This window comes from Diachasmimorpha longicaudata, chromosome 4 (assembly GCF_034640455.1).
Source record: "Diachasmimorpha longicaudata isolate KC_UGA_2023 chromosome 4, iyDiaLong2, whole genome shotgun sequence".
Lineage (NCBI taxonomy): Eukaryota > Metazoa > Arthropoda > Insecta > Hymenoptera > Braconidae > Diachasmimorpha > Diachasmimorpha longicaudata.
In genome coordinates, this window is record NC_087228.1 from 11282575 (window position 1) to 11308204 (window position 25630).

General features: G+C 38.4%; 8 protein-coding genes across 12 annotated transcripts; 5 read left to right on the forward strand and 3 right to left on the reverse strand.

Moving 5' to 3' along the window:
• Nucleotides 1-1386: 1386 nt before the first annotated feature.
• On the forward strand, nt 1387-8640 carry LOC135161124 (prohormone-2-like). Its single transcript, XM_064118423.1, has 8 exons — nt 1387-1550; nt 1996-2212; nt 2382-2514; nt 2589-2831; nt 4021-4116; nt 4193-4278; nt 4370-4608; nt 4860-8640. The coding sequence occupies exons 2-8, from the start codon at nt 1996-1998 to the stop codon at nt 4968-4970; spliced, it is 1125 nt and encodes a 374-aa protein (XP_063974493.1). The 5' UTR covers nt 1387-1550; the 3' UTR covers nt 4971-8640.
• Nucleotides 8641-8873: 233 nt separating this feature from the next.
• LOC135161119 (peptidyl-prolyl cis-trans isomerase sig-7) lies at nt 8874-10809 on the reverse strand. The gene is made up of 2 exons (XM_064118412.1): nt 10597-10809; nt 8874-10426 (listed from the first exon to the last, which is right to left on the reverse strand). Exons 1-2 carry the CDS (start codon nt 10664-10666, stop codon nt 8991-8993), a joined length of 1506 nt encoding a protein of 501 aa, XP_063974482.1. The 5' UTR covers nt 10667-10809; the 3' UTR covers nt 8874-8990.
• An 84-nt stretch (nt 10810-10893) lies between these two features.
• On the forward strand, nt 10894-12419 carry LOC135161141 (uncharacterized). 2 transcript variants are annotated; one of them, XM_064118451.1, is made up of 6 exons: nt 10894-11222; nt 11295-11460; nt 11542-11609; nt 11667-11793; nt 11947-12087; nt 12133-12419. In XM_064118451.1, exons 1-6 carry the CDS (start codon nt 11107-11109, stop codon nt 12196-12198), a joined length of 684 nt encoding a protein of 227 aa, XP_063974521.1. In that variant the 5' UTR covers nt 10894-11106; the 3' UTR covers nt 12199-12419. The 2 variants fall into 2 exon arrangements, with proteins under 2 accessions (XP_063974521.1, XP_063974522.1); XM_064118452.1 differs by having other exon boundaries at nt 10904-11222; nt 12149-12419.
• A 154-nt stretch (nt 12420-12573) lies between these two features.
• Nucleotides 12574-16768, forward strand: LOC135161122 (leucine-rich repeat flightless-interacting protein 2). 3 transcript variants are annotated; one of them, XM_064118419.1, is made up of 7 exons: nt 12574-12727; nt 12828-12982; nt 13754-13949; nt 14238-14904; nt 14994-15119; nt 15237-15448; nt 15535-16768. In XM_064118419.1, exons 3-7 carry the CDS (start codon nt 13866-13868, stop codon nt 15643-15645), a joined length of 1200 nt encoding a protein of 399 aa, XP_063974489.1. In that variant the 5' UTR covers nt 12574-12727; nt 12828-12982; nt 13754-13865; the 3' UTR covers nt 15646-16768. The 3 variants fall into 3 exon arrangements, with proteins under 3 accessions (XP_063974489.1, XP_063974490.1, XP_063974488.1); XM_064118418.1 differs by having other exon boundaries at nt 12588-12753; XM_064118420.1 differs by lacking the exon at nt 13754-13949 and having other exon boundaries at nt 12587-12982.
• Nucleotides 16404-20254, reverse strand: LOC135161793 (targeting protein for Xklp2 homolog). Of its 2 annotated transcripts, none has more exons than XM_064119707.1 (2): nt 19987-20254; nt 16404-19869 (listed from the first exon to the last, which is right to left on the reverse strand). In XM_064119707.1, exon 2 carries the CDS (start codon nt 19730-19732, stop codon nt 17003-17005), a length of 2730 nt encoding a protein of 909 aa, XP_063975777.1. In that variant the 5' UTR covers nt 19733-19869; nt 19987-20254; the 3' UTR covers nt 16404-17002. The 2 variants fall into 2 exon arrangements, with proteins under 2 accessions (XP_063975777.1, XP_063975778.1); XM_064119708.1 differs by having other exon boundaries at nt 20091-20247.
• An 89-nt stretch (nt 20255-20343) lies between these two features.
• On the forward strand, nt 20344-24197 carry LOC135161130 (THO complex subunit 6). The gene is made up of 5 exons (XM_064118432.1): nt 20344-20774; nt 20846-21073; nt 21139-21306; nt 21374-21536; nt 21617-24197. Exons 1-5 carry the CDS (start codon nt 20656-20658, stop codon nt 21935-21937), a joined length of 999 nt encoding a protein of 332 aa, XP_063974502.1. The 5' UTR covers nt 20344-20655; the 3' UTR covers nt 21938-24197.
• Nucleotides 22011-24166, reverse strand: LOC135161121 (dolichyl-diphosphooligosaccharide--protein glycosyltransferase 48 kDa subunit). Its single transcript, XM_064118417.1, has 3 exons — nt 24029-24166; nt 23226-23852; nt 22011-23032 (listed from the first exon to the last, which is right to left on the reverse strand). The coding sequence occupies exons 1-3, from the start codon at nt 24162-24164 to the stop codon at nt 22485-22487; spliced, it is 1311 nt and encodes a 436-aa protein (XP_063974487.1). The 5' UTR covers nt 24165-24166; the 3' UTR covers nt 22011-22484.
• Nucleotides 24198-24336: 139 nt separating the features above from the next.
• On the forward strand, nt 24337-25618 carry LOC135161152 (death-associated protein 1). Its single transcript, XM_064118468.1, has 3 exons — nt 24337-24538; nt 24613-24712; nt 24946-25618. The coding sequence occupies exons 1-3, from the start codon at nt 24490-24492 to the stop codon at nt 25103-25105; spliced, it is 309 nt and encodes a 102-aa protein (XP_063974538.1). The 5' UTR covers nt 24337-24489; the 3' UTR covers nt 25106-25618.
• The last annotated feature ends 12 nt before the right edge of the window (nt 25619-25630 follow it).

Consider the following 25630-nt stretch of genomic DNA (forward strand, 5'->3'; position numbering starts at 1 on the left):
CTTGTCAAAGCCTTCATAAATGAAGTGTCTGCCGTTGGCCTCGAGGGCACGTCCCCGTCGCTGAAACTCATCTACCCACGTACTTTCTTCAGCAAGTGCACCCCTCCGAGCATCGACCAACCCCACCACGTTGCCGTTGTGCTTTCTCCTCGTTCTCCTTCAGTGTTTGTTAGTATCAAAACCACGCGGCGATCTCCAGCTGAATTGGTGACTAGCGGCTGACGTCAATGGTGACTCGTCCACCCTCTGACTTCATCCCCTCTATTTCTCGTCATCCCAGCTCTCCCCTATTTTCGCTTAAGCTCTCGCGCCCACGCATTTCCAGGACACAGAGCACAAACTCACTGGGGTTGGCCAACATTGGCTATCGCTGACACTGCCAGGATACAGAATTAAATGAAATATGAAAATGCTTGAGGCCCCTTTCCTGCGATCACATGTGACATTTCCTCTTGGAACTCCTGCTGATCAAGAATTCATGCGTCCGGCTATTTCTTTATGAGGTATCATCAAAGCTGACGCAGCTGTTCATCCGTTGACGTTCTCAAACAAGTATTGTTGTGTGTTTTTTACCTCTTACGCAATAATCCTTCGTCGTTGAAACCATGGCAACTAATAAATTAATTATCCATTCAAAATAAGACATATATATATAAGAATAAGCACAAGAAGAAGAATGATGGAGAAACGTGAGTTAGGTGAGGAAAATAGAATTTTAACATTCATCGAGAAACTATTCTCATATTGTTCTCGGGCAACATGAGCAGGGCGGTGCCGACGTGGGCGTTCAGCTTGTGCTTGAATCACGTGGGTGTTCGGTTCACTACGGGGGTGGTATAGGTGAGAGGGTAGTTCCCATGCGGTAGGGAAAAACATAGACAAGGAGATTGCGTCGGATCAAATTGTTTTTTTTTAACAACTACAGGTGAACTCTCGGATTTTACTCGCCAGTGATTTCAGAAAATCTGGGCCATCTTTAAAGAATTAATACTTTTAGACATCATAATTCAGGGATAGCGAAATTTATTTATGACAAACAAATTATGGTTCAGATGAGAATACTAATTTATTAATTTAATAAATATCCCCCCCTCCCCCTATCCCATATTCAAATATCTCCAATATCAATACCAATTTTTCCATGGTATTTTGTAAGTAATTTACTTATAAATTTCCAAATATTCAAATAATTATTCACGAGCCAGATTCAACTAAAAATATCTTTTCTCGGAGGGAAAACAAAAAAGCTGGAGAGGGTTGATGAAGGATTTTCTCTGAAAAGGAATCCTGGTGGGGATACTGTTGTCAGAGTAGGGATGGTTGATCGACCGTATCCACCTACACACTTTTCGTCTCTCGTTTTACCCCCCTTAGCATCCCCATTGCTATCCGGGACGTGCTTTCGTAGTGAGGTGTTGGCTCACTTCTAGGTTGTCCGCCGTGGGAGAAGGATTCCCGCTCTACTCTACAACTCCAGAGGAGCACTCAACAATAAAACTGTATACCGAAAGGGAAAAGTTATCGCGACTGCAGTTAAAAGTTAAAACAAGGTAAGCACATACCCATTATCATATCTCCTTATTATTTAACGTGACTTTTGAGGATTGGATTTTTTTCTTTGCTCAAGCGGCTAGATGAAGGCAAATAAGTTTATTGATTTCAATATTCTCAATTTGTTTTATTTATTTATTTTGGTCTTGGGCTATATAATTGCGTTTGTAGTCCGAACAGTTGTCATTAAATACTGTTTGGTCCCGCTCGCTGGCAACAAGTGTCTGATCTCTTGGTCACATCTGCAATACTGTTCTAAATCCCTCTCTCCAGTTCATTTTTACCGAACTAATGGCATTTATGAGCTCACATGAGTCAATATTCCTATGGCTAATGATGAATAGTTCAATCAACAATCACAATGAAAATTAATTGATATAAAAAATAAAAATAAATATACGTATAACTATTTGTTGGGAGGTGAAATTTATGGTTTGTCAATAGATGTTCTTCAATTGGGTGCAAATAATCGCCCTCGGGATAGCAGTAGTGTATGTAGATTCCGTGCCAAGTGGATTAGTGCAGGACGCGTCTCAAACTGATCAAGTAATGAGACCTAAAGTGAAGAGAGCCCAGGAGGTCCTCATGTTCGGTAATCAGCAGAATCGTCGGATTGAAAATACAGCTGCGTCCAATGTATTCGCCCCCACTGCAGAGAAAAGTGAGTTCATTTATTCTCCTCCCGAAGGACTTTATTATTTTCGTACATGTTTACATTGGCCATGATACTTACCCTTGCATGCGATTGGGTTAAAAGAAAATTCATTAATTACTTTCGTCGATAATTCTTGTGTTAAAAATATAAGAGCAATATTGGTGATATGATGCAGGAACTCTCGGAACATCGGGGCTCGAAGACGTGAAAGCTGCCTTGGCAGAGGACGAGACTTTCAGTCACGCTAAACAACCCAGTGTTTCGATTTTCGATGGTGAAAGACTTGCACCGTACGAGAAAAATTATGAGTGAGTTTATCGAGGAAATTTCCTATTGAATTTATTTACCGTCCCTCAATATTTATTATTTTGGTTCCCAAAAGTTATGGAAAAGTCATGATGAATGAAGTTGGTGACGATTTGCCGAGAAACTGGGACATGCCACCGTACGCGAGGTACTTCGGCCTCGATGAGGATCGTCGTAAGCGATCGGAATCGAAAAATACTGGCGTTTCAACATCTGGCCCACCAGCACGTCCAACAACTGTATCACCATCATCCACGGCTGCATCATCTCTGCCCATTGTCCAGAGTTCCCCGCACTCATTTGTTCAGGCGAAACGAAGGTGAGTTGAAAAGGATGAATCATTATTTTACCAATAAAAAAACTTGATAAATTAATGGATATTGAGCGCTGGAGTAGGCAGTGGTAGGGGTAACATCAAAGCAAAACCCTTCGAGTTCACCACCTGTAGATTGACTGTCCAAGGGGCGAACATTGATCGATCTCTTTAGCCCTCGTCTCCGCCTTTCCGCTATCGTCATTCCACCCTCCGATGGTATTTTCACAACGATTGGTCAACTATCCCCTTGTTATCTTTCCACTCGTTGGTTTCCCCATTGATTAATTTGTTTCTATAAATTTCGGCCCATCTTTCCCCAGATTCGGCAATTATTTATAAAATAAATCATAAAGAAAGAAATATTTGAGGGGGGAGTGAGACATGATGAGACAGCCTCATGCATATTGAACAGGGTGACATCGGCGATGGGTCAATACGAACTAACAATAGACACCGCTATCAGTCGCCCTCCGAGTTTGCACTTGCAAGCTCAAACTTTAATCATTCAATCATACCGGCTCCATTGGAATGGAGTTAAACGGTTAATTGAAAATACATGCTCATTGCAATAGCCACTGAATCATAATCGATAGCTATAGTAATAAAGCAAACAAAATTTCCATCTGCGGCTTTCGTTTATCGGAATCTGTAGAACATTCAAAATATATGTATATTCAAGCGTCTGTCTGTGTACGCCGCTAGTGAACCACGGTACCGTTCGATACTTGTGACGCAAGAGATGCGATATAATGAAACGAGTGAAGGAGAAAGAGGGATGGGCCGGCCCGAGACCAAAAGCTGAATGAAGGCTCCAGGGAAACTGGGTCACAGAGATGATGCAGGGAGGCTTAGGAGGGGGGAGGTGTGGGTAGTTTTGGCGAGTCGCCAGGCTTTCCCGGATAACGATATCAACTGACTGGAGCTTTTATACCTACATATATTGTAACCGTAGCAAGTGTACATTCATTCTCCTACTGATGGGTAAATCCCATCAGTTTTACTTGGAGGGAACCCTATTACGATTTCTGCAGAGGCAGAAGCTCCAATGTTTCTAGAATCCGCTCAACCAATTTAATGGTTATTGTCATGATCATTTGGCAGCAGCTGTACCTGATGTTTGCGACATTATGAGCATGAGAAGGGGATGTATAAAGTGTCCATTTTGTCCCAGCAACCGCTCTCTTATTTTCAGCCTGCCTCTCTACCAGGAGCCCAGATATAAACGCGCCTTAGATCGGGAGGATCTGCTGGCACTTATATCTTTCTGGGAAAATGGACCAAGACCGAGGTAAATCGTGATTAAATGTCCCACGAGCATCTCCTTATCTGCATTTCTTGCTGACTAATAATGTCATTACCTTCAGAAATTGGAGGGGCTACGGGCACGACGAGTACGAGAATATCGAGGACGACAGCAATGTGATCGGACTGGAAGACGAGGATCCAAGGAGTAAGAACTCTTTTCATTATTTTTTTTATCATTAACTACTCGAGGAGATTCTGTCATTGTGAGCGTTTGTTTTTTTTTTCATCGCCATTAGGTGGGTGGTTGGAGGGACCGGTTTACGCACCCCATCGCTTCAATCTTGCACCAGAAATGTCTCCATCTGACATTGGAATTCCCCGAACACACCCTATAAATTCTTACGAACAATATGGCAATCAGTATGCGGCTTACGATAACTCACCGTATGAATCGACGCAGTACCGTACTATGTATCCTCACAACAGTTATTATCCTCCAGAGAAGCGCTTCATGGTGTCACGAAAGCGATCACAGGTGAGTTAGAATGCTCTACAGGATTTATAAAAGTTCATAATAAAAAATCGGGGATGAAAACTTTTCTCGTAATAACATCATTTTAATTGAAATAAATTCAAGGGTCGTTATATCATCCAATGAATATTCTAAATACTCATTAAAATGTGATTAGCATCCGCGACAGCTTCCTAGTGTAGAATTATGTTAAACATGTGCATACTAGATTTAATGAGCATATTCAATATCAGGGAAAATTAATATGTTTTTAGGGATATGATACCTACAACGGTCGTAGTCTCAACGATATTGTCAATTTCTCACAGATGATGAATTCGCAGCCTCAGGGATATCCGAATCTACCCCAACGTTTATTGTACTAATTCTATTGATGAATCTTAATATGGATTATTGTGAATATTGAAGACTATCTGGTATCTTAATTCGACATTTTCATCTTCTTATATTTCATTCCTCTCAATATTCATTAAGATTTAATTGTAATTAAAAATTTTTACTTCTCTTTTAGCATTGGAAATTCAATTTTTCGTATTCCCTTTCATTAGATAGATAATTAATGATCCAAGTCGATACATTTTACCGTACCAGTTAGTCCCATGAGGACGTGGGATTGAATTGCACCCTGACAAAAACAATACATCAAGAAAGTCGCAGCCTGGATTTTTTTTTTTGTAGAATAGTTGCGCCGCTCTGGCAGATTTTTTTATTGTCGAATTGTTTTGTCGTAAATTTTTCATTATAATTGATCTTTTCAACGCAATTATTTTCGACACGAAATCATTGTGGAGAACTATAAAAGTTCTTAATGTGAAATTAGTTCTCAGTTTGAGATATTTTATCTTGATAGTTTAAAGGCGACAACTTTCTTGATAGAAGTAAACATATACTTGAAAACATTCTTTCCTTTTCAACGTGGGAAATACGAGGGTACGAAGAGGCGTATTTTGAAATGCAGGACTAGAGATAAATATGAAATTATTGTTATTTTGGTCTGTTGGTAAATTATTGGTTTATCAGTGAAGAGCTTTGTAATATTAGCGATTCTCTAGCTTACCATTGGCATAACTAAGAAAGTAACAAATAGGTCTCTATTTGGCTTTTATGAACAACTACGTACCGAAAAATAATGGGAGATATGTAAAACTCTACAACCGTGTCTACTTCCTGCTTTTAGAAGACGTAAGACGAAACTCGCTCAGTATTTTTTTTTATTTTTCTATTACATAGAAATAATCATGAGAATGTTTGTCTGACTGTCAATTATGTGTGATAATGATTTAGCCAAAGTAATGGAATCACCATGAAACTGGAGGGATTCATGATTTCTTTTCACATTTCCGATATTTCCTATTGCCAAGTATATTTTTTAATGCTATGTCTTCCTTTAAATCCAGGCTAGGTTGATAGGATTTATAACTACCGGGCAAATAGTATACGCTAGCTCCAATATATTACCTTCATGACGAGTGATCAAGATTATTTACCGACAGTATATGCACAACAATGATCGGTTTTCAAATTTTTTCCCCCGAAAAACTTATCAATATTAATTCAACTGATCAATGGCCTTAATCTTGGAAACCAAAACATCGTAAAGCGTAAAATTCATAGTATTACGGAATATGTGAAAATATATGGAATTGGCCAAAGGAAAAAAAAATATTCAATGTTATTGCTTTCCATTATTCAAGTCAAACTCTTATGTCTATAGTTATTTAATTATTAATAAATTTCATCGCTTTCATAACTCATTCTCGTCCGGGGAAAAAATTCTATTACCACAAAAATGACAAGATAAGAGACGCATATGAATGTTGTTTCACTGTTTTATATCGCTGTAATTCCAACGAGTCTTTAAATTTTTCCTCAATTGTAGTTGAGTGTATAATCAGACAAGACAGCTTTGTATCTTTAATTCTTCAGTGATACCACAAGAATCGCCTATTTACAAGCATGTAAAATATAATTTTGCAACGCTCAAGATATTCTCACTCGTAAACTCCTACGAGTTACAAAATAATAAAAAAAAACCTATAAAAACCGAAAAAGAGAAAAATGTGAAAAAAAAAAGAATTTTAACAGTACTGGAAGTCGTGATATGGCTTTTGCCATCTGTGCTGTGTGTGATGATCACTTGGCTGAAATAATTATTATATATTTATAAAACCGTATTTAATGTATCATTATTAAAGTTAATTGAACAAAATGAGGTGCTAACTCGATGGCAGTTGCCGATTTTCTCTGAATCGCAATTTCACGCCAACTGCTTGCTGGTCATTTTACTCGCGTGTCGTGTGACTGATATTATGTATAATTGTTAAATTTATTATATGTCGATATGCGAAACAAAAGAAGACTTACCGTGGAAAAATATGCAAAAATGAAGGAAAATATTGGTACATTCGAGGGTTACGGAGAAGGCACGTTGAATATCGATTGTGTATAAATCTATAAATGGATAAATAATGGAGGCAAAAATTTCAATATTCAGGAAAATTACGAGACGGTTCCATGAAATGTCCTAGAAAAATATTTCGGGCAGAAATTAGGGAGGAGATTGCTAACTTTAATGGAATATTTTTTTCCGTGTAGTCGTCTCCCCTTAAAAGTGTATGGTGCAGTGTAATTCGATTGGCAGTTTCGCTATTGAGTGTCATATGTATACGGCCGAATTAACAAAGCGCAAATTATTATAAATTAAAAAATATATTTGTTTATTCATCTTATCCAAGTAAAGGGATAAGTAATAATACAGATTATACTAGACGTATGTAAGTCAGTGTGCTCTATGAATTAAATGTGAAGCACTGAAACTTGATTTATGTTACCATTGGTAATCGACAATTCGTTTACACTTTTATGCATGGAATTGGAAAATTATGAGTAAGATTATTTTTTGCAAATTTATGTCCAATTAGACAATTGCCGACTGCGCTATCAACATTGTTGAGTGAAAATATTGAAGAATCGATTGTTTAGGTGAGAGATTAATCAAACGAAGCAATGACAAGTCTATTGCTTCTAATCACAGTTCGATAAACAATTACCCAACGTAATGGAAATTTTCGTGAGACGATATTGACGATGGAAAATATGCAGTGAATATTGAACAAATAATTTCCCGACTGCACTGATACGTCTAAAATTTTCAATTGATGAATAATGAAAAATGAATAAATAAAAAACATACGATACTAATACTATTTTCAAAGTAGGTTTGAATAATATTTTTTTAATAGATCACCGAATCTCTTATGAGGGAGAATTCTGATGTATAAAGTGTGAATTTATTTATCTACAAAATTCTGTCGAATTATATTTTTTTAATGGAGTGTAGATCAATACTAGAAATCGCTGTATGCACGTGCAAAAGCTATGTACTTTTTGTTCCCTTACGATTATGGAAATGGCTGGTTTTCGTAAATTCGTTGGAATTGTCGGTGCACATTAATCTGACTCGTGACATATCAGCTTCGCAATGAGTCAATTTTTTTCCAAAATAATCAATAAGAATTTAAAGACAGATGTAAAAATGCCAGTCTCGTCTTTTATAGTCATGTGTTTATGTTGGATTACGTTATGAACACTTGTGTAGTATCAAGGGCGTGAACAATTGAGTTTTTCTTTGCAGCACTTTCATTAATAAAATGTGAAAATTATTACTATCGAGTGTGCAATCGTAGGCTTGATGGATATCATTTTGGTGTTATAATTGAGTTGTAAAATAAGCGACTCGGCTAAATGTGAATTAAATATTGAAAATAAATGTTACGCGGATGAAAAATCAATGAGAAGGTGTTGGAAGACTTAGATTGCGGAAAATACTTTATGAGTTTGTCAATAAGGATATGGAATCCATCGTTTTTAATGACCAACTGAGGATTAATTGGTTGTTTCGCAGGTAGAATTTCCGAATGAAAAAATCAGAAAATTCAGAGAATTCTTTTTTGCTCGAGTATCATTATAACAATTGTAAATTATTGTGGAGTGCGTGAAGAGAAGAATAATAAATGATTATATTCTATCTGTGCACTTATCGACAATTATCTAGTTTGCAAAATCTCTTTGATTTTTTTTTTTGAGGGAAATGGACTTTCGCCAAAATCCAATTTAGAGGCTGGAGGAAGTTTTGATCTGTTTTTGTGGATCCTCTGAATGCCAAGACAACTGTGAGATGTGAAGAAAACGCGAAAACAAAACCCTTTTTTTTCTCTCACATAAAAATGCAAGGCCAACACATTAACACACTAATAAACTTCCATGAATTTTCAATTTCCTTTTTTTTATTCGCGTTCCATTAATCAATATTAATTGGAACATCCTCTCATCACCCCTATATACAAGAGAATTTCAATTTGTGTATACTTATCTATTTTACTACATTATTTTTTCTTTCTCTGGTATTTTTCGGTCGATGTATCCCTCGATCGCTTCTTCTTATCCTTCCTCGATCTACTGTAATCCCTTGATTTCTTCTCTTCCTCTCGTTTTTTATCTTTTCTCCTCCTCCTTTCTTTATCCTTATCTCGGTAGTCTGTTCGTTCTCGACGTCGATTGCTATTATCTGTATAAGCTAAACGATCTCTCTCATCACCACTCCTATTCCTACTCCTGCTTCTATTTCGGGTCCTACTGGGTTCCGTATCTCGTCTATTAGATTGACCATGTCTTCGATAATCCTTGCTATGCTTATTATTCTCGTAACAGTCGTCCCCTCGATTTCTCTCCCTCGTTTGATCGTGTTTGTGAGTTCTACCGCTCTCGTATGAATTTCCATCTCTATTTCCGTTACCATATGACTGCCTCTCACCTCCCCCCGTCTTTTTCTCAAAACTCATCCCTCGACCATCTCTCACACGAGTATCAGAGCTATTCTTCTGCTCCTCATTATAAAGAAATCCTTTTCCTTTTCCCTTCCACCGCATCTTCGATACAGACTGGGAAAAGTCCACGTGAATGCGACGATCATCGATAAGTACGTTATCCATTTTGAAGTAGGCGTCTTCGCAGCTCTTGCGCTCAGCAAATTCAATGAACGCATACTGCAACGAGTCGCCACTCTGACGGTCCCTGATCACCTCGCAGCCGATAATTTTCCCAAATCTGCTGAAGATTATCTCCAAATCGTCATCATTGGTCACTGGATTGAGCTTGCAGACAAATAAAACGTTCTCAGGAGGTGCGATATCAGCGTCAGGTATATCACCAACGATCTCAAGAATCGTTGCAGCAGCTTTAGCTTCCTTGTCCCTCCGCATTTCCATGATTTCCTCTATGGACATACCAGCAGTGTCGTCGAGCACCTCGTCAGCACCAATTCTGTCGCTCATCAGGACCTCCTTCGTTGGCTCCGGGCTTCGATCTGGTACTGGCAAATTCTCAGGATCGTCGTAGGGGTCTTCAAGAATTACTGTGTGGGAGATGCGAATGTCCTGATAGGGCCGATGATCACCGTCGCAGATTGTATCATTGAACTTTAGGATAACCTCCAGACCCTCGACTATCTCACCAAAAATGCAGTGCTCGCCGTCCAGGGACTGCAGATCTCGATCTAGAGTAATGAAAAACTGGGAGCCCAGCATGTTGTCACCGCAGTTTACCATCGATAACAGACCCACTCTATTGTGCTTTATTTTTGGCATTCGCTCAGCCTCGTAATAACGGGCCTCCTCACCCAGGATCATACCGTAGACACTTTCGCCACCCTTACCGGTACCCGTTGGATCACCCGTTTGTGCTATGAAGTTACTCTGGACTGTGTGGAACAAGTGCCAGTTGTAGTACTTTATTTTGCACAGTTTGAGAAAGTTTCGACATGCTGAAAAAAATTATGTCATTTATTATGTAGGTTTTCTTCACTTGAAAAATTAAAGGTTGTTATAAACTAATACACAAATCACTAAAAACGTGTTGTAAGAATTTTGGAACTCGAATCTCCAATCTGGAAGATCATTAACGAAAATATTTTTCAATGGTCTATAGACTTACTCTGCGGTCGTTCTTCAGTGAATAAATCAACAGTAAAATCACCGATTGTCGTTTCTATAACTACACTCATTTTCCAATTTATTGTTAGTTTTTTTTATCAACAAAGTGCCATATACTGAACTGTTTATTTTTGAACAACGATCAGACACTTTCGAGGTTATGTCAAGAGTTATCTATTAACTCGACTGTTGGTAATCATATTCTTAACCTCAATCGATAAGTATAGGGCGACATTTCTTATGTTTGCTGCTATAATAAAAACAAACAATACGTCAGGTCTACATAAATACTTTGCAAGGAGACTATTGTAATGGCTGTATTAAAGAATTGACAATTGGGTAAATATTCCCGATTGACATTTATATTATGAGAATTTTTTCATACAATTGATGCATATAAGAATATCTATAATACTGCGGGGATTTCCGGGGCTCTATGAAGCAGACAAAGAAGGGAGGGTACATTAATTTTTAGCCTGTTATTCTGTGAAAATTCTCTGCTATTCTGAATATGATATCCCCCTGGACAACTGTAGGGGTCTTTGCAATTGGGGTTATCTTAGCAATCAGTGGTTATGCGTTTCAACAATATCGAGAACGTCGTCATTGTGAAAACCCTTGCAGACGGTAATGCTTTGAAACTGACCTTATCCTATATCATTTGAGAATTACATATCTGTTGTTTGTCATTTTTATTAGGAGCTCCCCTCCACGAATTGCAAGCAGAGGAAATTTAACATGTCCTATTTGTGGGCAAAGAATACGTCGTAATACACATGCAATGGTTTGTGGGCATCAGTTTCACCGATCGTGTTATGCTGACCGACTCCTGGACAACAGAGATAATGAGGGAATGTTTTACGTGGTACGTAGAATGTTAAATTGAATAAAATTTGCCTACTCTTCACATTAAGATTGGTTTTAATTGCTGACATGTTATTGATAGCGGTGCCCAATTTGTGGTGAAGTTGATGGTACTGAATTGCCTGATAATCAAGTTCCACCTGTTGATGGGTATGAATTGCTTACGAATTTTTCTAAAACACCTATTATCCTCGAATATTATTCCAGATTAACTCACAGGAGGATAAAATGCTGCTATTGCTCAGCTACTCTCACACATGCTCTTAGCACACAGCTAAGTTGTGGACATTTCGCCCATTCTGAATGCAAGGAGCATTATGACGATATTATGCAGGTTCAATCTTGTTATGATGACTTTTCATCAATTTTTCATAATCTCAAATTTATTTTCTCTTAGCCTAATTAGTTATCAATCAACTGATTAATAATTGAGTTAATTATTACATTTATCGGCCTAGTAAGACAATTCGTTAATTTATTCTTCCAGTGTCAAAATTGCTTGCCAACATCAACACAAACGTGCATAGTGTGTGAAATTCCCATTCTATCTTCGATTACAAATAAGGAGCAATTGGATTGTGGACATTTTGCCCATTCATCTTGTTCCAGTATTTCTAAGCTTATAAAGGTAAGCCTTTTTCATAATTGATAATTGTGTAAATTATAATTAAAGTATGCTTTGTTTCCAGTGCTCGCAGTGTCCACGAACCGAAGAAAAACCGCTGGAATGATACAATGAATTATCAACCAGTTTCTGCTTTACTTTATAATTTGTAGTAAGACTATGAAAAGTTCATAGAGCATAAGATTATTTGATGTTATTATTTATTTTCAACTATTGAAAAATTAACTTTAAAGAAAAAAATAGAAAAAACGTCTACTGAGTGATCGATAATTAATCCATGATACTGTCATTGAATAAAGAATGAAAGGGTAGGGTCCTTTCCTCCAAATATCATATTCATTTTATTTATTCCAAGTTAGGTTTAGTTACTATTTGAACTCCCTTAACCTACAAAATGGAAAACTGTTGCCAAAGCTATTCCTCGAATGTCCCCAGATACACCCTACCTCTCTTACGTTCACATTTCCAAGAATGTATGGTGCACGCACGTCAGTGTGCGTAAATACAGCAGTGTGTGTCTAGAGACGAGACACTGTCCAGTTACTCGATCGAAAAATGGATCTTGCACCGTATTCGTGTGCGATTTCACGAACTTGGATCGTGATACTGTGTCTCTAAAATAATAATATAACGGCCGTAACGGGTGCGCGTTTCACCTCAACTAAGAAAGTGATGATATTTCATCAAGACATTTGGGCAAAGTCATTTGACTCGATTTAAATTAATACATTTTCACTCTACAGATGGTCATCGAGGTTGAGGAAGAAGAACAAGTCATCCAATTTCCATTGATAGTATTTATAGGGTTCGGGGTTTATTTTTACCACCTTTGGGACTAAATATCAAAGTGAATTGACTATGCGTTCAACTGCCGGCTGATACATTATCAACTTCAACTGTGAGTTCATTTATTTATCGCAGTGTAACCGAATACGTCTCGAAAAATCCTATTTTTTTTCTCTCTTTTCTACTTTTTTTTATGTGACTCATGTATGCATGTATGTACCTCATATCGCTCAGATGTCGTATCATGTGGGTGTGCGTGTGCTACGTGTATCTGAATTTATTCACTAATGTACTTGTTCAGAAATTTATTCTCTTTTCACGATTATGACGATAAACTAGGAGTAAATATCAATTATTCCTACGCCTGTCCCCTGCATTTTTATGTTATACATGCCCCATTTATTTTTGTCTTTCCTTCTTATCTTCGTGAGCCTACCTCTGCTCAAGACACCATGGGTTTTCTTGATTTACATTTTTTTTTCAATGCAACTTTATCATCATCTGTGTTGTTGTTAACTCAACACCTATGAGTGGCTATTATGAACACTCTTGTCATGGCCTTGAGCTCGTCAATAAACTTCATCACCGCCTGGATCAGCTAATTAAGTTGACAGTTATTGTTCTAGTGGAATGAAATAATCGAAATAAATAGCTGTATAAACGACTCAGTTCAATTTAGCCCTTTAGTCTAATGTTTTGCTTCTAAAAGAGAAAGTTTTTAGCTTCAAAAATCGAGTTCACAAATATTTCCAAATGAAAAAAACATTCCATTATTTCTAGAGTTATTCGTTCCCTGTCTCGTCCATAACATTTTTATTAAAACTAACAGGATCAGATAATAATCATGCTTGATTTATCATTTATCATTTGTCTTTGTCCTTAGTGTGGTGGTGTAGCACTCTGTGAGGGCACAGAGTTTAGGGTGATACGTGCAAAACTGGTGGGCATCCTACTTTAAAGGAAAAATTGATAAGATAAGGTATAATAAGGACATAATGGAGTCCACGGTTGCGGGACGGAGGCGTACCGCCACCAGACATTCGGCCGAGGATCAGGCTCTCGACCAAATAGCCAAGGAGGTACAGTCACTGTTCAGTAGGAATTAACAAATCTCTCTTTATTTAATATGCCAAGATTTGCAATTTGACTCTGAGGTTAAATTATCGTGGGAAATTGTAATAAAAAAAAGGACAAACCCATCAGTATGTGACTGGGGAATGATTACAGTTACCAGGTGGACGTGATCGAAATAAATTTCAGGCTCAACTTGTATTCGATCAAGTGTTGATGAATGCAGGGTATTGTGTCGACGGAAGGAATGGACTCTTTAGCTATTACTTAGAGGATTATTTTGCTGGCTTTTACAGGCAGAGGCGCGATTGGCGGCGAGAAGGCAAGCGAGAGCAGAAGCTAGAGAAATTCGAATGAGAGAGTTGGAAAGACAGCAGAAAGAGGCTGAGGAGAATGCTGATAGGGTCTATGACATGTGCACTTCCGATGGAAGAACTATGAGGGTCACGCCAGATCCAATCAGGACATCACGTCTCCTCACAAATTCAAACAATTTTCAATCAAGTCGAAGATCCTCCGAGGACTCCCTGGAGGACGCAGGTCTCAACCGAGACATAAGACTAGAGTTAAAAGAGTTTGAGGAGAAGTTCAGAAAAGCCATGATTGCGAATGCTCAACTTGATAATGAAAAATCTTCATACTCTTATCAAGTTGAGCTGTTGAAAGACAAATTAGAAGAGTTGGAGGAATCATCGGCGACTTTGCGGCGTGAGCTCAGAGAAAAAAATAGGGAGTCTGAACAGCTAAAACGTGTTAATCAACGGTTAAAAGAGGAATTGGAGCTCTGCAGGGCTCAGTTGTTGGAGAGGGATACACTTATACAGGATAATGGGCTAGTTATAGTTGAGGATGAGGGGAGCGAGGGAGAGGAGACAGGTGGGATGAATGGAATCAACAGGAAGCGAGTGCTAGTCAGTACGGAGGCTGCTGAGTTGCTGCAAAATGCTGGGGAGGGTTCCTTAGGTACGAGAAAAATCATTATTCAATGTTGCTCTTTCAATAGATGAATTCATTTAGTGAATTATTTGTTGAAAAAATAATTCTTTTTTCAGATGTTCGATTGAGAAAGTTCGCATCCGAGAAGAAGGAATTACAGGATGAAATAAGACATTTAAGATTAGACTTGGAGGAGGCAAAGAGTCGAAACAGATCGGAAAGATCCTCCGGGTCGATATTAGGTGAGTTTACTATTACCATTGGCGGTATCATGTTTAATAGAAAGTTTTTATTCCATCTAACTTATCCTCCGATTGATAATTCAAATGTAAACAAATCCTTAATGATTCGCCCTCAAGGTCTAGCCGATTCTGAGGATGTCCAACGCGAAGCCAATAAACTACTCGCTGATTACAAATTCAAACTGCAGAAAGCAGAGCAAGACATGTCCACGTTGCAAGCAACAGTGGCAAGGCTAGAGAGTCAAGTTATTCGTTACAAATCAGCGGCCGAAACCTCAGAGAAAGCAGAGGACGAGCTCAAGGTTGAAAAGCGCAAACTGCAAAGAGAAGTGAGCAAATTCATTCGACGGAAATTAATATTTTGTCTCACTGTCAAACACTTGTTCATCCTCTTACTTGAAATAATATTTTCCAGGTAAGGGAATCACAGGGTCGTGTTGAGGAATTAGAGACAGCAAATTCTCACCTCCAGCGACGTCTGGATAAATTGAAAAACGCCAAGTCTGCTCTGTTGAAGGAGCTCTGACGTGACAGTTCTATTAAGAATAAAGGATAAGACTTTTAGTTTTCATATGCCACAACCAACCGCATCAATTAAGGTGATAGATGATAAATCATAATGAGAATGAAAACGAAACACGAAAAAATTATGGTCTACTAACTTGGACCAGAAGATACCATTAGATGTATTTATTTGATTTTCATTCATTTGTACATTAATATCATACTCTGGCATCGTCCAAACTATTAACCACCACATCGTAAGGGTTTTTTCATGCATTCTTTAACGGCACCAGTGGGATGCTGCTGTTTTCTTTAGAACGATTAGATTTTTTATCGTGAATTGAGAGTATTCCAGCCACTGAAGCCAATAGTGTCAATTAAAAAATACACACATAAAAAATCGAACACCGACTGAATTTCACTACCAAGTTCTTTACAATTTTATATGATTAGTTCGGCTAGCACTTTTTCAACTGTTGATATATAATGAATTAGAAAAAAAAAAACAAACTTGATGGAGATCTTTTTTTTCAACAATTTTAAAAACAACTGCACTAGAAAAGATAAACATTGGTTCTTTACTGATCGTTCTGCAACAATGACGCGATTGAATGTTATGTACTTATACGACAACCAGTACAAATGATATTATATTATGATCAGTATTTTGTACGAGAAATCATTTTAAATGTGCAATGGAATTTAATATTTATTGTAAAATAGGCCTATTTTGAATAACACCAATGAGCACTGTCAACACATCTGTCAAAAGTATAGTCATTATATTTTTTATTTGTTTTTTTTTTCTGTAATTGAAAGAACTGTTTAGATGTGGCATAATAAATTAATCATAATCAAATCACATTAGAAAGGAAAGAATAATAGAATGATGCTGGAGATGAAAACAATTGCCATAACCGAAATTTCTAAAAGGAAAAAGGGGAAAGGGAGGGTAATAAGGTTTAATATTAACGAAAGCAATCATTTCATTTATTCGACAACAATTGGCAGAGAATCAATTTGTATAATTTAGGTTGAATAATTTCTATTTATTATTGAAACAAAAAGGTGGCCCTAAGAAATACTGGTTTAATGCTTTTCATACAAATAACAAAATAAATTGCCCAATGTAATGTTCCTCTTTATCCTCGAAAATGTTTATTCAAACCCTTCCTCTCCTTCAGACATCCTTTTACTAAACCGATGACAAAATTTTTCATATTCCAAACAATTTTTCATACAATTATTAAACGACCTCAACACAATCTACACGTCTGTATGAACGAAAATTCCCTCGAGCAGAGGCATGCGATACATGAATAAAAAAAAACTAATCAATAATTTGGATATCATAATAAAAACATAACATATATAATCAATCAATGCTTTGATTTGGCCCACGCTGGACTTTCTGGAGTAGTGAGTTGTTTGGTTGATTTGATAAGAGTCATTGGTTTGTAGACTGGCATTGGTCTAGCCTTCGTCTCTGCCTTTTTCCGCAGTTCCTTAATCTCCCGTTGCTCTCTGGCCAATCGCTCTTCCTGCTCTCGCCTCCTCTTCTCTTCCTTTAAGGCGGCTTTCATCTTGAGTTGGTCATCAAAATCCTTGCGCATTCTGGCACGTTTGTCGCTGTGCAGCTCCGCAGGGAGACTCTTCAGCTTTGGCTTGAGCACAGGCATATTGGGTTTAGTGAGGATTTTTCCCCTGGACACCGCTGCCTGACAATTGGGCGATCTGTTTTCCTGATTATTATCTGTCTCACCGGACAATTGATATGTTGGAGTGGGTATTTGAAGCATGCTTTTAGACCCTAGAACCTTCTCAGTGTGCTTTGACTTGTCATGAGGCCGTGTTCTGAGATTCTCCACAGAACGTCCCCGAGGTTGTAATTTCACATCAGTCTGGCGACTTTCAGCTGATCTAATGCGTATTGTTCCAGGATTATTGTTGTCGATTTTGTGATTCTCTCTCGATCTTCCTCTCACCTGAACAGGCTTGAAATGAGGTGCTGGATTAGCGTGGAATGTCCGTGCCTTCTTTTCCTCCTCTTCAATTTTCTTCTGAAGCTGTTCCTTCTTCTTCATCAACCCTTTGTCTCTCGCTTCGAAGCTGAACGGATTTATTTTCACCTTGTGTTTGTCTTGTCCATCATCTGTGTGATTCTGAGCCTGCCCTTTCCCTTGCTTTGACGGCTGAAGGGGATATTTTTTGGTAGTCAATGGCATTGGTCTGGCGCGGAACTCTACTTTGACTTTCTCCCCCTCCTTACTCTGCAGTTTTTTTAACTTTTCTTCTTCCTTGGTGGTGAACAGCTTGTTGCGCGCCTCGAAATTGAAGGGCAAAGGTCGAGTGGTCTTTTTCTTGGCTGAGCCAATTACCTGACTCTTTTCACTAATAGGAATACCAAAATGTATTATTTGAGTCTCTGCGATTGTGACACCACCGTCAGAGTTCACTATAGTTGGTACAATGTTCTTCACTGGTTTTTTCAATTGAACATGGTGTCCAGATGCCACCGACGATAGGGATGATGTTGATCCTTGTTTAGCTGGAGCTGAATTCTGGGGCTTGGTCAAATGGAATGGCTTCTGGGCTGTCAATGGCTTCTTTGGAACGCTCTTCAGAGGCTGGGGCGCTTTGAGAATGTTCGTGGGGGCTGGCTTGGCACGGATCTGATGTTGCTTCATCTTCTGTAACTCAATCTCCTCTAGTTCTGCTTGACTCAGGACGACATGACGTCTAACACGATTCTTAGACATCAGGGCTGGAGATACAGGGATCGTTGTCTTCAATGCCTGCTGTTTGACCACCTGCAGAGGTTTCGCTTTTAAATCCTTGGCTCTCACGCTGTGGAAACGAGTCGGGGTGCCTTTTTCAAACTTCTTTATCGCCTCTGCGAGGCTCACGTATTGATTGGATGTACGATGAGTCTTTATGATGCTGCTTCGTCTTCTGGCGTGGCTCGTTAGGACTGAAGGCTGCGTGCCACGCATCCTCCGTTTTTCGATGACTCGACGTCGATGGACCGGGTAATAATCAGAATGCCCAACTGATTCGAAACCCTCTTGTTCGATCTCCTCGTAATGTTCGTCGTTATCTTCCTCCGGGTGCCCTGTCTCTGATGACTGATATGGGACTGTGGGAGGCACCTCCTGAGGCTGGACTTGTTTAAGGACAGTTGAAGCTGGTATCTGCTGTTTAGAATTGTTGCTTGCTAATACGGATTTCCTTAATTTACTCATGCTCACGGTTAATGAAGGATTCGGGGCAAGAGTTGAAGTCGTCATTTTGCTGCAATCTTTCATATGCTGCTGCTGTTGCTGAGCAGCATTATCGTTTACCCCTGGTTTTAAAGTTTTATGTGTATCCACCTGTTGAGTTGAAAGTCTAGTGGAGGCAAGCTCATTCATGTCTTCAAGACTTTCAATTACAGGAGTTTTCTTGTAGTTGAAAATGGGGGTTCTTATGATTTTGGAAGGAGGAACTCGAGCCTCATTTTTAACAGATGAATCGACAACTTCGATTGTCTTTGTTGAAGTCGAAAGCTTCTGAGCAGCCACACTTCGGCGAGTAGTTGATCCAGAATTTTGGGCCAATGAGGTTTCAGTCTTCACTCCTTCTGTCAGGTGCATCGAACGGGTGATACGTTTAGATTTTTCTGGGGTTTTCTGCGAGGGTGCCCCGGGGGTTTTATTCAAATTTCCAACTCTACGTGTTTGTTTTGTTACTGTCGAAGCAATCTCTATGACGTTGTTCATAATATCTTCCACTGTTGTCTCTTTGACAACCTTAGGCTGACCACTTTTTCCTTTTGGAGAAATTACCTTGACAGGAGTCATATTTATTGTGTCGATGGCGTCCATAAACGTTGAGTTGGACTGAGATGAGCCCGGAGGAAGTAAGAACCCTGTCTGCATGGTAACAACTGACGAGCTGTCGATGTCAGACCGATTCAGTCGCATTTTCTCGGGTAATTCTATAAATGGGGTCTCGTTCTCCGGGTGGAGCACCTCAAAGTACTCTGATGAGACATTTGGACTTGAACCGAAATCTGACCACATGGGGGCATCGGCTGAGTAGGGGGAATTAAATTTCAGATTACTTTCCATCTTACTGCGAGCTCTTTTCACTCAAGAATGCCACGGACTTCTGTCTCCTTTGAATTAGCGACGTGGGTGTAAATTATTATTCTGAACTTCTACTTATGTTTTCTCGATGGGGTCATAATTGTCAACACCAATCACCTCTGTGAAGGATAAATGATAAATATTAGAATAAAAAATAAATGTAACGCCATAAAAAAATGTCCTAGTCCCGTCAGGAACTTCTCAATTTCAGGCCCATATAATTTTCATTGACGTACCTGATGAATTGACAGTCTCACACTGAGGAGTCTTTCTGCCAACTGATGTCAGAAGTCAATTGTTCAGTTTCAACTGATTACGAAAATTGAAAAAAAATTCTTACTGTGTTTTTTCGTCACCTTAAATCCTTTACTTTGCGCACTTTTATAAAATTATATTCAACGCTTGTTTGAAGATAACAAGGGAAATTGTTCAAGTTGGAGGGCAGCTGATGTTGAACTTATTGTTATGAGGCATACGTTTTCGTGAAATGCTAACGGCTGTGGACAGCGTCGAAATTCGAATCGTTCTGGGGGAAAAAATCGACGTGCCATTGGACACTTTTCTAGGGAATTATCAGTCTAACTCACCTTGGAGACAGGCAGTTCTACTAGACCACAGTTGAGAAGTAAATGCGAAACTAACGAAACATTTTGCACTCAGTACAAACGATAAACTTTTATTTGGAGAAAAACAATCACCTATCAGCTGTCTACATACAAATATTCAGTTAAACATTCTTTCTAAACAGTTATTTGAAATTTTGCGAGTTTTTATGGGGAATTGACAGTGCCATCTGGATGCCGCATACATAACCTTTAAATCGCGTTGTTTATTTACGTTTAGGCAAAGGATTGTTTGGATTAATGCTTCCGTGTTCTTACTTGTAAAATAAAAATATTTCAACAATGCAAGATAACATCGAAAAACAAAAACTGCTGTATAATACAGTATTAGCTCAGACATTCTCGCCAAATGGTAAATTTTTGATATGCAGCAACATTTATGGTGATATCTCGGTATTTGAGTAAGTATTCAGAATGATCCTTTTCGGACCAACAGAAAAGAAATTCAGTTTAATTGTCAATTTTTTTTAAGTATCCCAAAGGCCCTAGGACCCACTAAAGAGAACGACAATGATCTCCAAGGACCCATGTACAAAATCCCAGCATATACTGATCATCACGTCGAAAGTATGGTGACAACAGACAATTTTTTAGTAACCGGCACAGCCGGTGAGATTAGTGGTTGGGACTGGAAGACTTTGACATCGGATAAGGCATCGAAAATTAAAGTGTCATGGACCGTCCAAATGCCAGTGGACAGGTGACGATTGGTTACATTGGTCTCTAAGAGACAACGGTAGATTAAATGCCATTTACTTCTTCCAGGGATACTTCAGAGAAACCTGATGTTAATTATATGGCCTATTCAAAACCAAATCATATACTCTATGCTGGCTGCGGTGATAACAAAATTTACGCTGTTGATATGGAGCATGGGAAAATTCTCAGGAAATTCGAAGGACACACCGATTATATTCACAACTTAGCCCTATTGTAAGTCCTTACAAATCGTAGGCTTGATGTTTTCTTTAGGAATAAATTAATGCGAATAAATTCCTAGGAATAATCAACTCGTGTCAACGAGTGAAGATGGTTCAGTGAGAGTCTGGGATTTACGTAAAAATGAAAATACAAATGTCATCCAACCATATCTATTTGAAAAAATAGCAAGACCGACATTGGGAAAATGGATAGGAGCAGTTGACTTTACGGAAGATTGGCTGGTAATTATAAATTTTTCCGGATATTTCTTGTATTCAATAAATGGATAAAAATATGTCATTTATTTGACATATTTTTTTAGGTGTGTGGGGGTGGCCCACGTTTATCATTGTGGCACCTTAGAACAATGGAACCAGCGACTATCTTCGAACTTCCAGATGAAGGAATTCATGTCGCCACTATTTATGAAGAGCGAATAATCGCCGGAGGGGCAATGCCCCACGTTTATCACCTCAGCTATCAAACCGATATTCTTGCAAAGGTACCTACCTCAAGCAATACAGTCTACAGTATTGTCTATCGTGAGACTCCCCAGAAAATCCTAAGCATTGCTGGATCCAGTAATAATCTGGACATTTGCACAAACTTCAATTATAGAGAATTCATGTTGAGATTTGCGTGAAATATTTTTGTAATTGTTTATACTGGAAGTATATATTTTGGGAGAGATTAGATAGGAAAAAAATGAAAACCAGTTGTTTATAGAGAACTGTGTTTATGCGAAGAGATTAAAAACAGACTGAAGTGATAAACTCATTCTTTTGACAATGTATTACAATGTATCACGTTTTTTTTAGTATTTAGTCGGATTGAGTGGAGTAAAGTGGACTTTTCATTCAATATTCTCAAACGAGGGGAACGGACTTATCATATCAATTCAAATATTTAAATTATAAATATATATGTAAGGCCCAAGTGAATTATCCTTCAAATCTTATATTGATTTTTTTTGCATTTTTACATTCACCATATTTTTTTCTATCTGATATAATATTATGCGTACTCATAAAAGACTCCAAATATCAACTCATATAATTTCAGATTAATTATATAATAGGAAAAAAAAAACAAATAAGTTTTGAAAGGTAATCCTTTAAGAATCAAAAGTACCACATTACTCCTGTCATTTTCTCCCTCCAATGCTTCCTACACGTATAAAATTAATCCCTTCATTCGGCTTTGGGTTTGACTTGAGGGTCTTTATAATGAAGAAATACTAGAGAGAAAATAAAAACGCCTGCCATCATGGAGAAGGCACTAGCATAATATGGATATGCACTTGGAATGAAACGTTCGTACTGTGTATGCTGTAGAGGTCGTACAGATACTTGCGTAGTGCTGTACAAATGGGTGAGGCCAATTCTCTTGTAATCGACCTTGAATTGATAAACTCCGTAGACATCGGGTATTTTGAATCGTGCCTCGTACTTCCCATAACCAGAGGGTGTCATCGTCATCCTGACGAATGGATCAATTCGTACAAACTCGAGTTGTAGATCGTTGGCTTCGTACGGTACCCACTTATCACCTGAGAGTTTCTCAACTGTGATTGAGTAAATGACGTCCTCCATGATTGTATAGGCAGCTGGAGGCTTGTCTTCACCAATCCTGTAATGATCTACTGAGGAAACACGAATCACACCGTTCTCTTTGAATACCCATTGAGTCATGGCTTTTGCTACTGCTTCATTTCCTGATTTTTCGTATTTTTTTCCACCTGAAATCAATGACAATTCATTTAATGCCAAGGATAAGACACATTGCCTAATTATCTTAACTGTACCGTCTTGGTAATGATTTTACCATCATCATGCTTTGAATAAAAAATAAATACAAATTAAACGAGCTCTTTCAAAAAGTTATTTAATAAATGCATTAAAAATATGAATGTCACACGAGTTAAATTTTACCTTGAGCTTTCTGAACAGAGCTAGTAAAGGCCTCGTCACTAAAGAAGAATAGAGACCCCGAGAAAAGTACGCGAGCATTGTTCCTTGCTTGCAATGCAGCAATCAACAAAGTGTTTTTCCCTACAGCGTGAGGATACTCTTTAACAGGCTGATCAGAGTTGTAAGAGTAGGCCGAGCTCGAAGCAGTGAGTAATCGGAGCACTAGCGGATTCTCCGGATCAGCAATGAGTCCAGTTCCCTGGTAAAGAAGTGGAGCAACATCTTTGCTCCCCACGATGACTGGGGCGTTGATGAGATTCTCAGCGTCTGCGACGATCGTTGTGTGGTGACCACTGTCACTGACATCGTAATTGAGGTGATCGATAACTGTTGCTCCTTCTTCATCGACTTCAAAGCCATTTTCCGAAGCTAGCTCTCGCAGAACATCTCCAGATTGAGAAGATCCCGCCACTAGAACATTGCCACCTCCGTCAATGAAATCTGTTACAGTGTCGACATTCAGAGCTCCACCAAACTCTTCCACTGATGGTGCGAATATTATCAGATGTTTGTACAGAAATTCGCCGTATTTGGAGAGCACCAAGTTAGCGTCATCTGCCAGTTTGAAGGTCAGAGTGTAATCGCGATCTGAAATATGACAAGTTAAAATAACAAAAAGAAAAATAAAATAATGTAGATTAATTAATCAATTAAATGGATATTTTTTTCGTCACTATTAAATAATAACACAATAATAATTATCCCCAAAAACTCCTATTACACAGTGGGAGAGGTTAAGTTGGGAAAGATAAATATTTCAATACCTTGAAGCCATTTGAAGAAGATGGAGTGTGTTTCCTTAATAGCAAGATTATCGAGGAGCACCAGGGTGGGCCCACCGGCACTAACAGCAGCGAATGTGCAGAGAAATCCTAGAAAACTAATTCTGTATTTTGGCATTGTAAATTATTTTCTCAATACGTCACAACCAAAGCCAATATGCCACGACGTTATGTACAGTTTGAGTACGAGGTACGAGGCTCTCAACGGAAGTGACATGGCGTCATAACCACGTGACTTTAATTCTGTGAATGAGAGTATACATGACCGATCGATAATCCAGTGTTTTGGTTGAAAGTTTAGACACCGAAAAGCAATTGGCGGCTGTTATGATACACCGTATTCGCCTCCTACTGCGTCATTACACTAATATCTGTTGATTGTGAGAGTACGCGTTTATCGTAGCATATTGTTGTTGAGTGATTGAATTTTACTGTTGAAAAAAATGTCGAGCTTGGAAGAGTGTAAACTCAAGGCTGGCCACCCGCCAGCAGGTTTGTACACTCTACGCTCATTTTAATAATTAGATTACTCTTTTCCTCTCTCAATCATGGATTTTGGGCTTTAGTAAAGGCTGGAGGAATGAGAATAACCCAGCACAAGGTACCGAAGGAGGACCGTGAGACGAAGCCGAGCAAGGACAGTGAGGACAACAAGCCATTGGGCAGGTAAATATTTCTTTGTTTTTATTTCTATCGTAAGAGACGAATGAATATTGAAGCTCAAATAAATAGGATGCCCATTGAGGATCATTAAGAGGGGAAATTTTAATTGGCTATGTAAATAACATTTTAATTATACCCTGCATGGGATTTTCTTCACATGCTTTTATCTCCCAAAGACATTATTTAATATCGATCGTTTGATTGAAAAAGAAAATTTCAATTTAATTTGTTTCTAGTCCTCCAAAAACCGTAATGATCAGTGGAGCGCCTTCCAGGGGTAACGCTGATTTTCCCCCAGAGGCTGTGCAGCATTTCCACGAAAAACCAGTTCCAACTCATGACGATCGTCCTATGCATACTTCCAGGCCCATCCACATCCAACAGCCGAGAAAGTAGAGTTTTATATACACACGATTGTCCAAGATGTTATCGATTTGATATAGGCTTTCTTTTCTTTTTATATAAAAATGAATTCAATAATAAATCTTGAGAGTATTTAATAAAGGATAGGGCATCGACAAATTCATGGCGGAAATGGTCGATATAATGTTAATGATTCAGTAGACTGAATCATCCAACTCACGTTATCATTGTGTACTTGAGGTAAGAAGAGTATGTGAAATTTGTTCTTCAAGTGTCATTCTGATATTCTGATATATTATTTTATGGCAGTATCATACGTACTTTCACTTCTCGTTGAAAACTTCCAATTTTTATTTCGTTTCCTGATATCGTTCAGGACCATGAAGCATTTTTTTCTGTTTATTATTCCATTAAAAACAGAGATAACTTGATTGCAGGTAGAAACAGTGACTTTCAATGTTGGAAAGTGAAAGAGGTTTATTTTGGTAATGGGATTATTCTATGAAATATTGTGAGAGAAATATTAATAAATATGTATAAACAAAATCTTTATTCTTG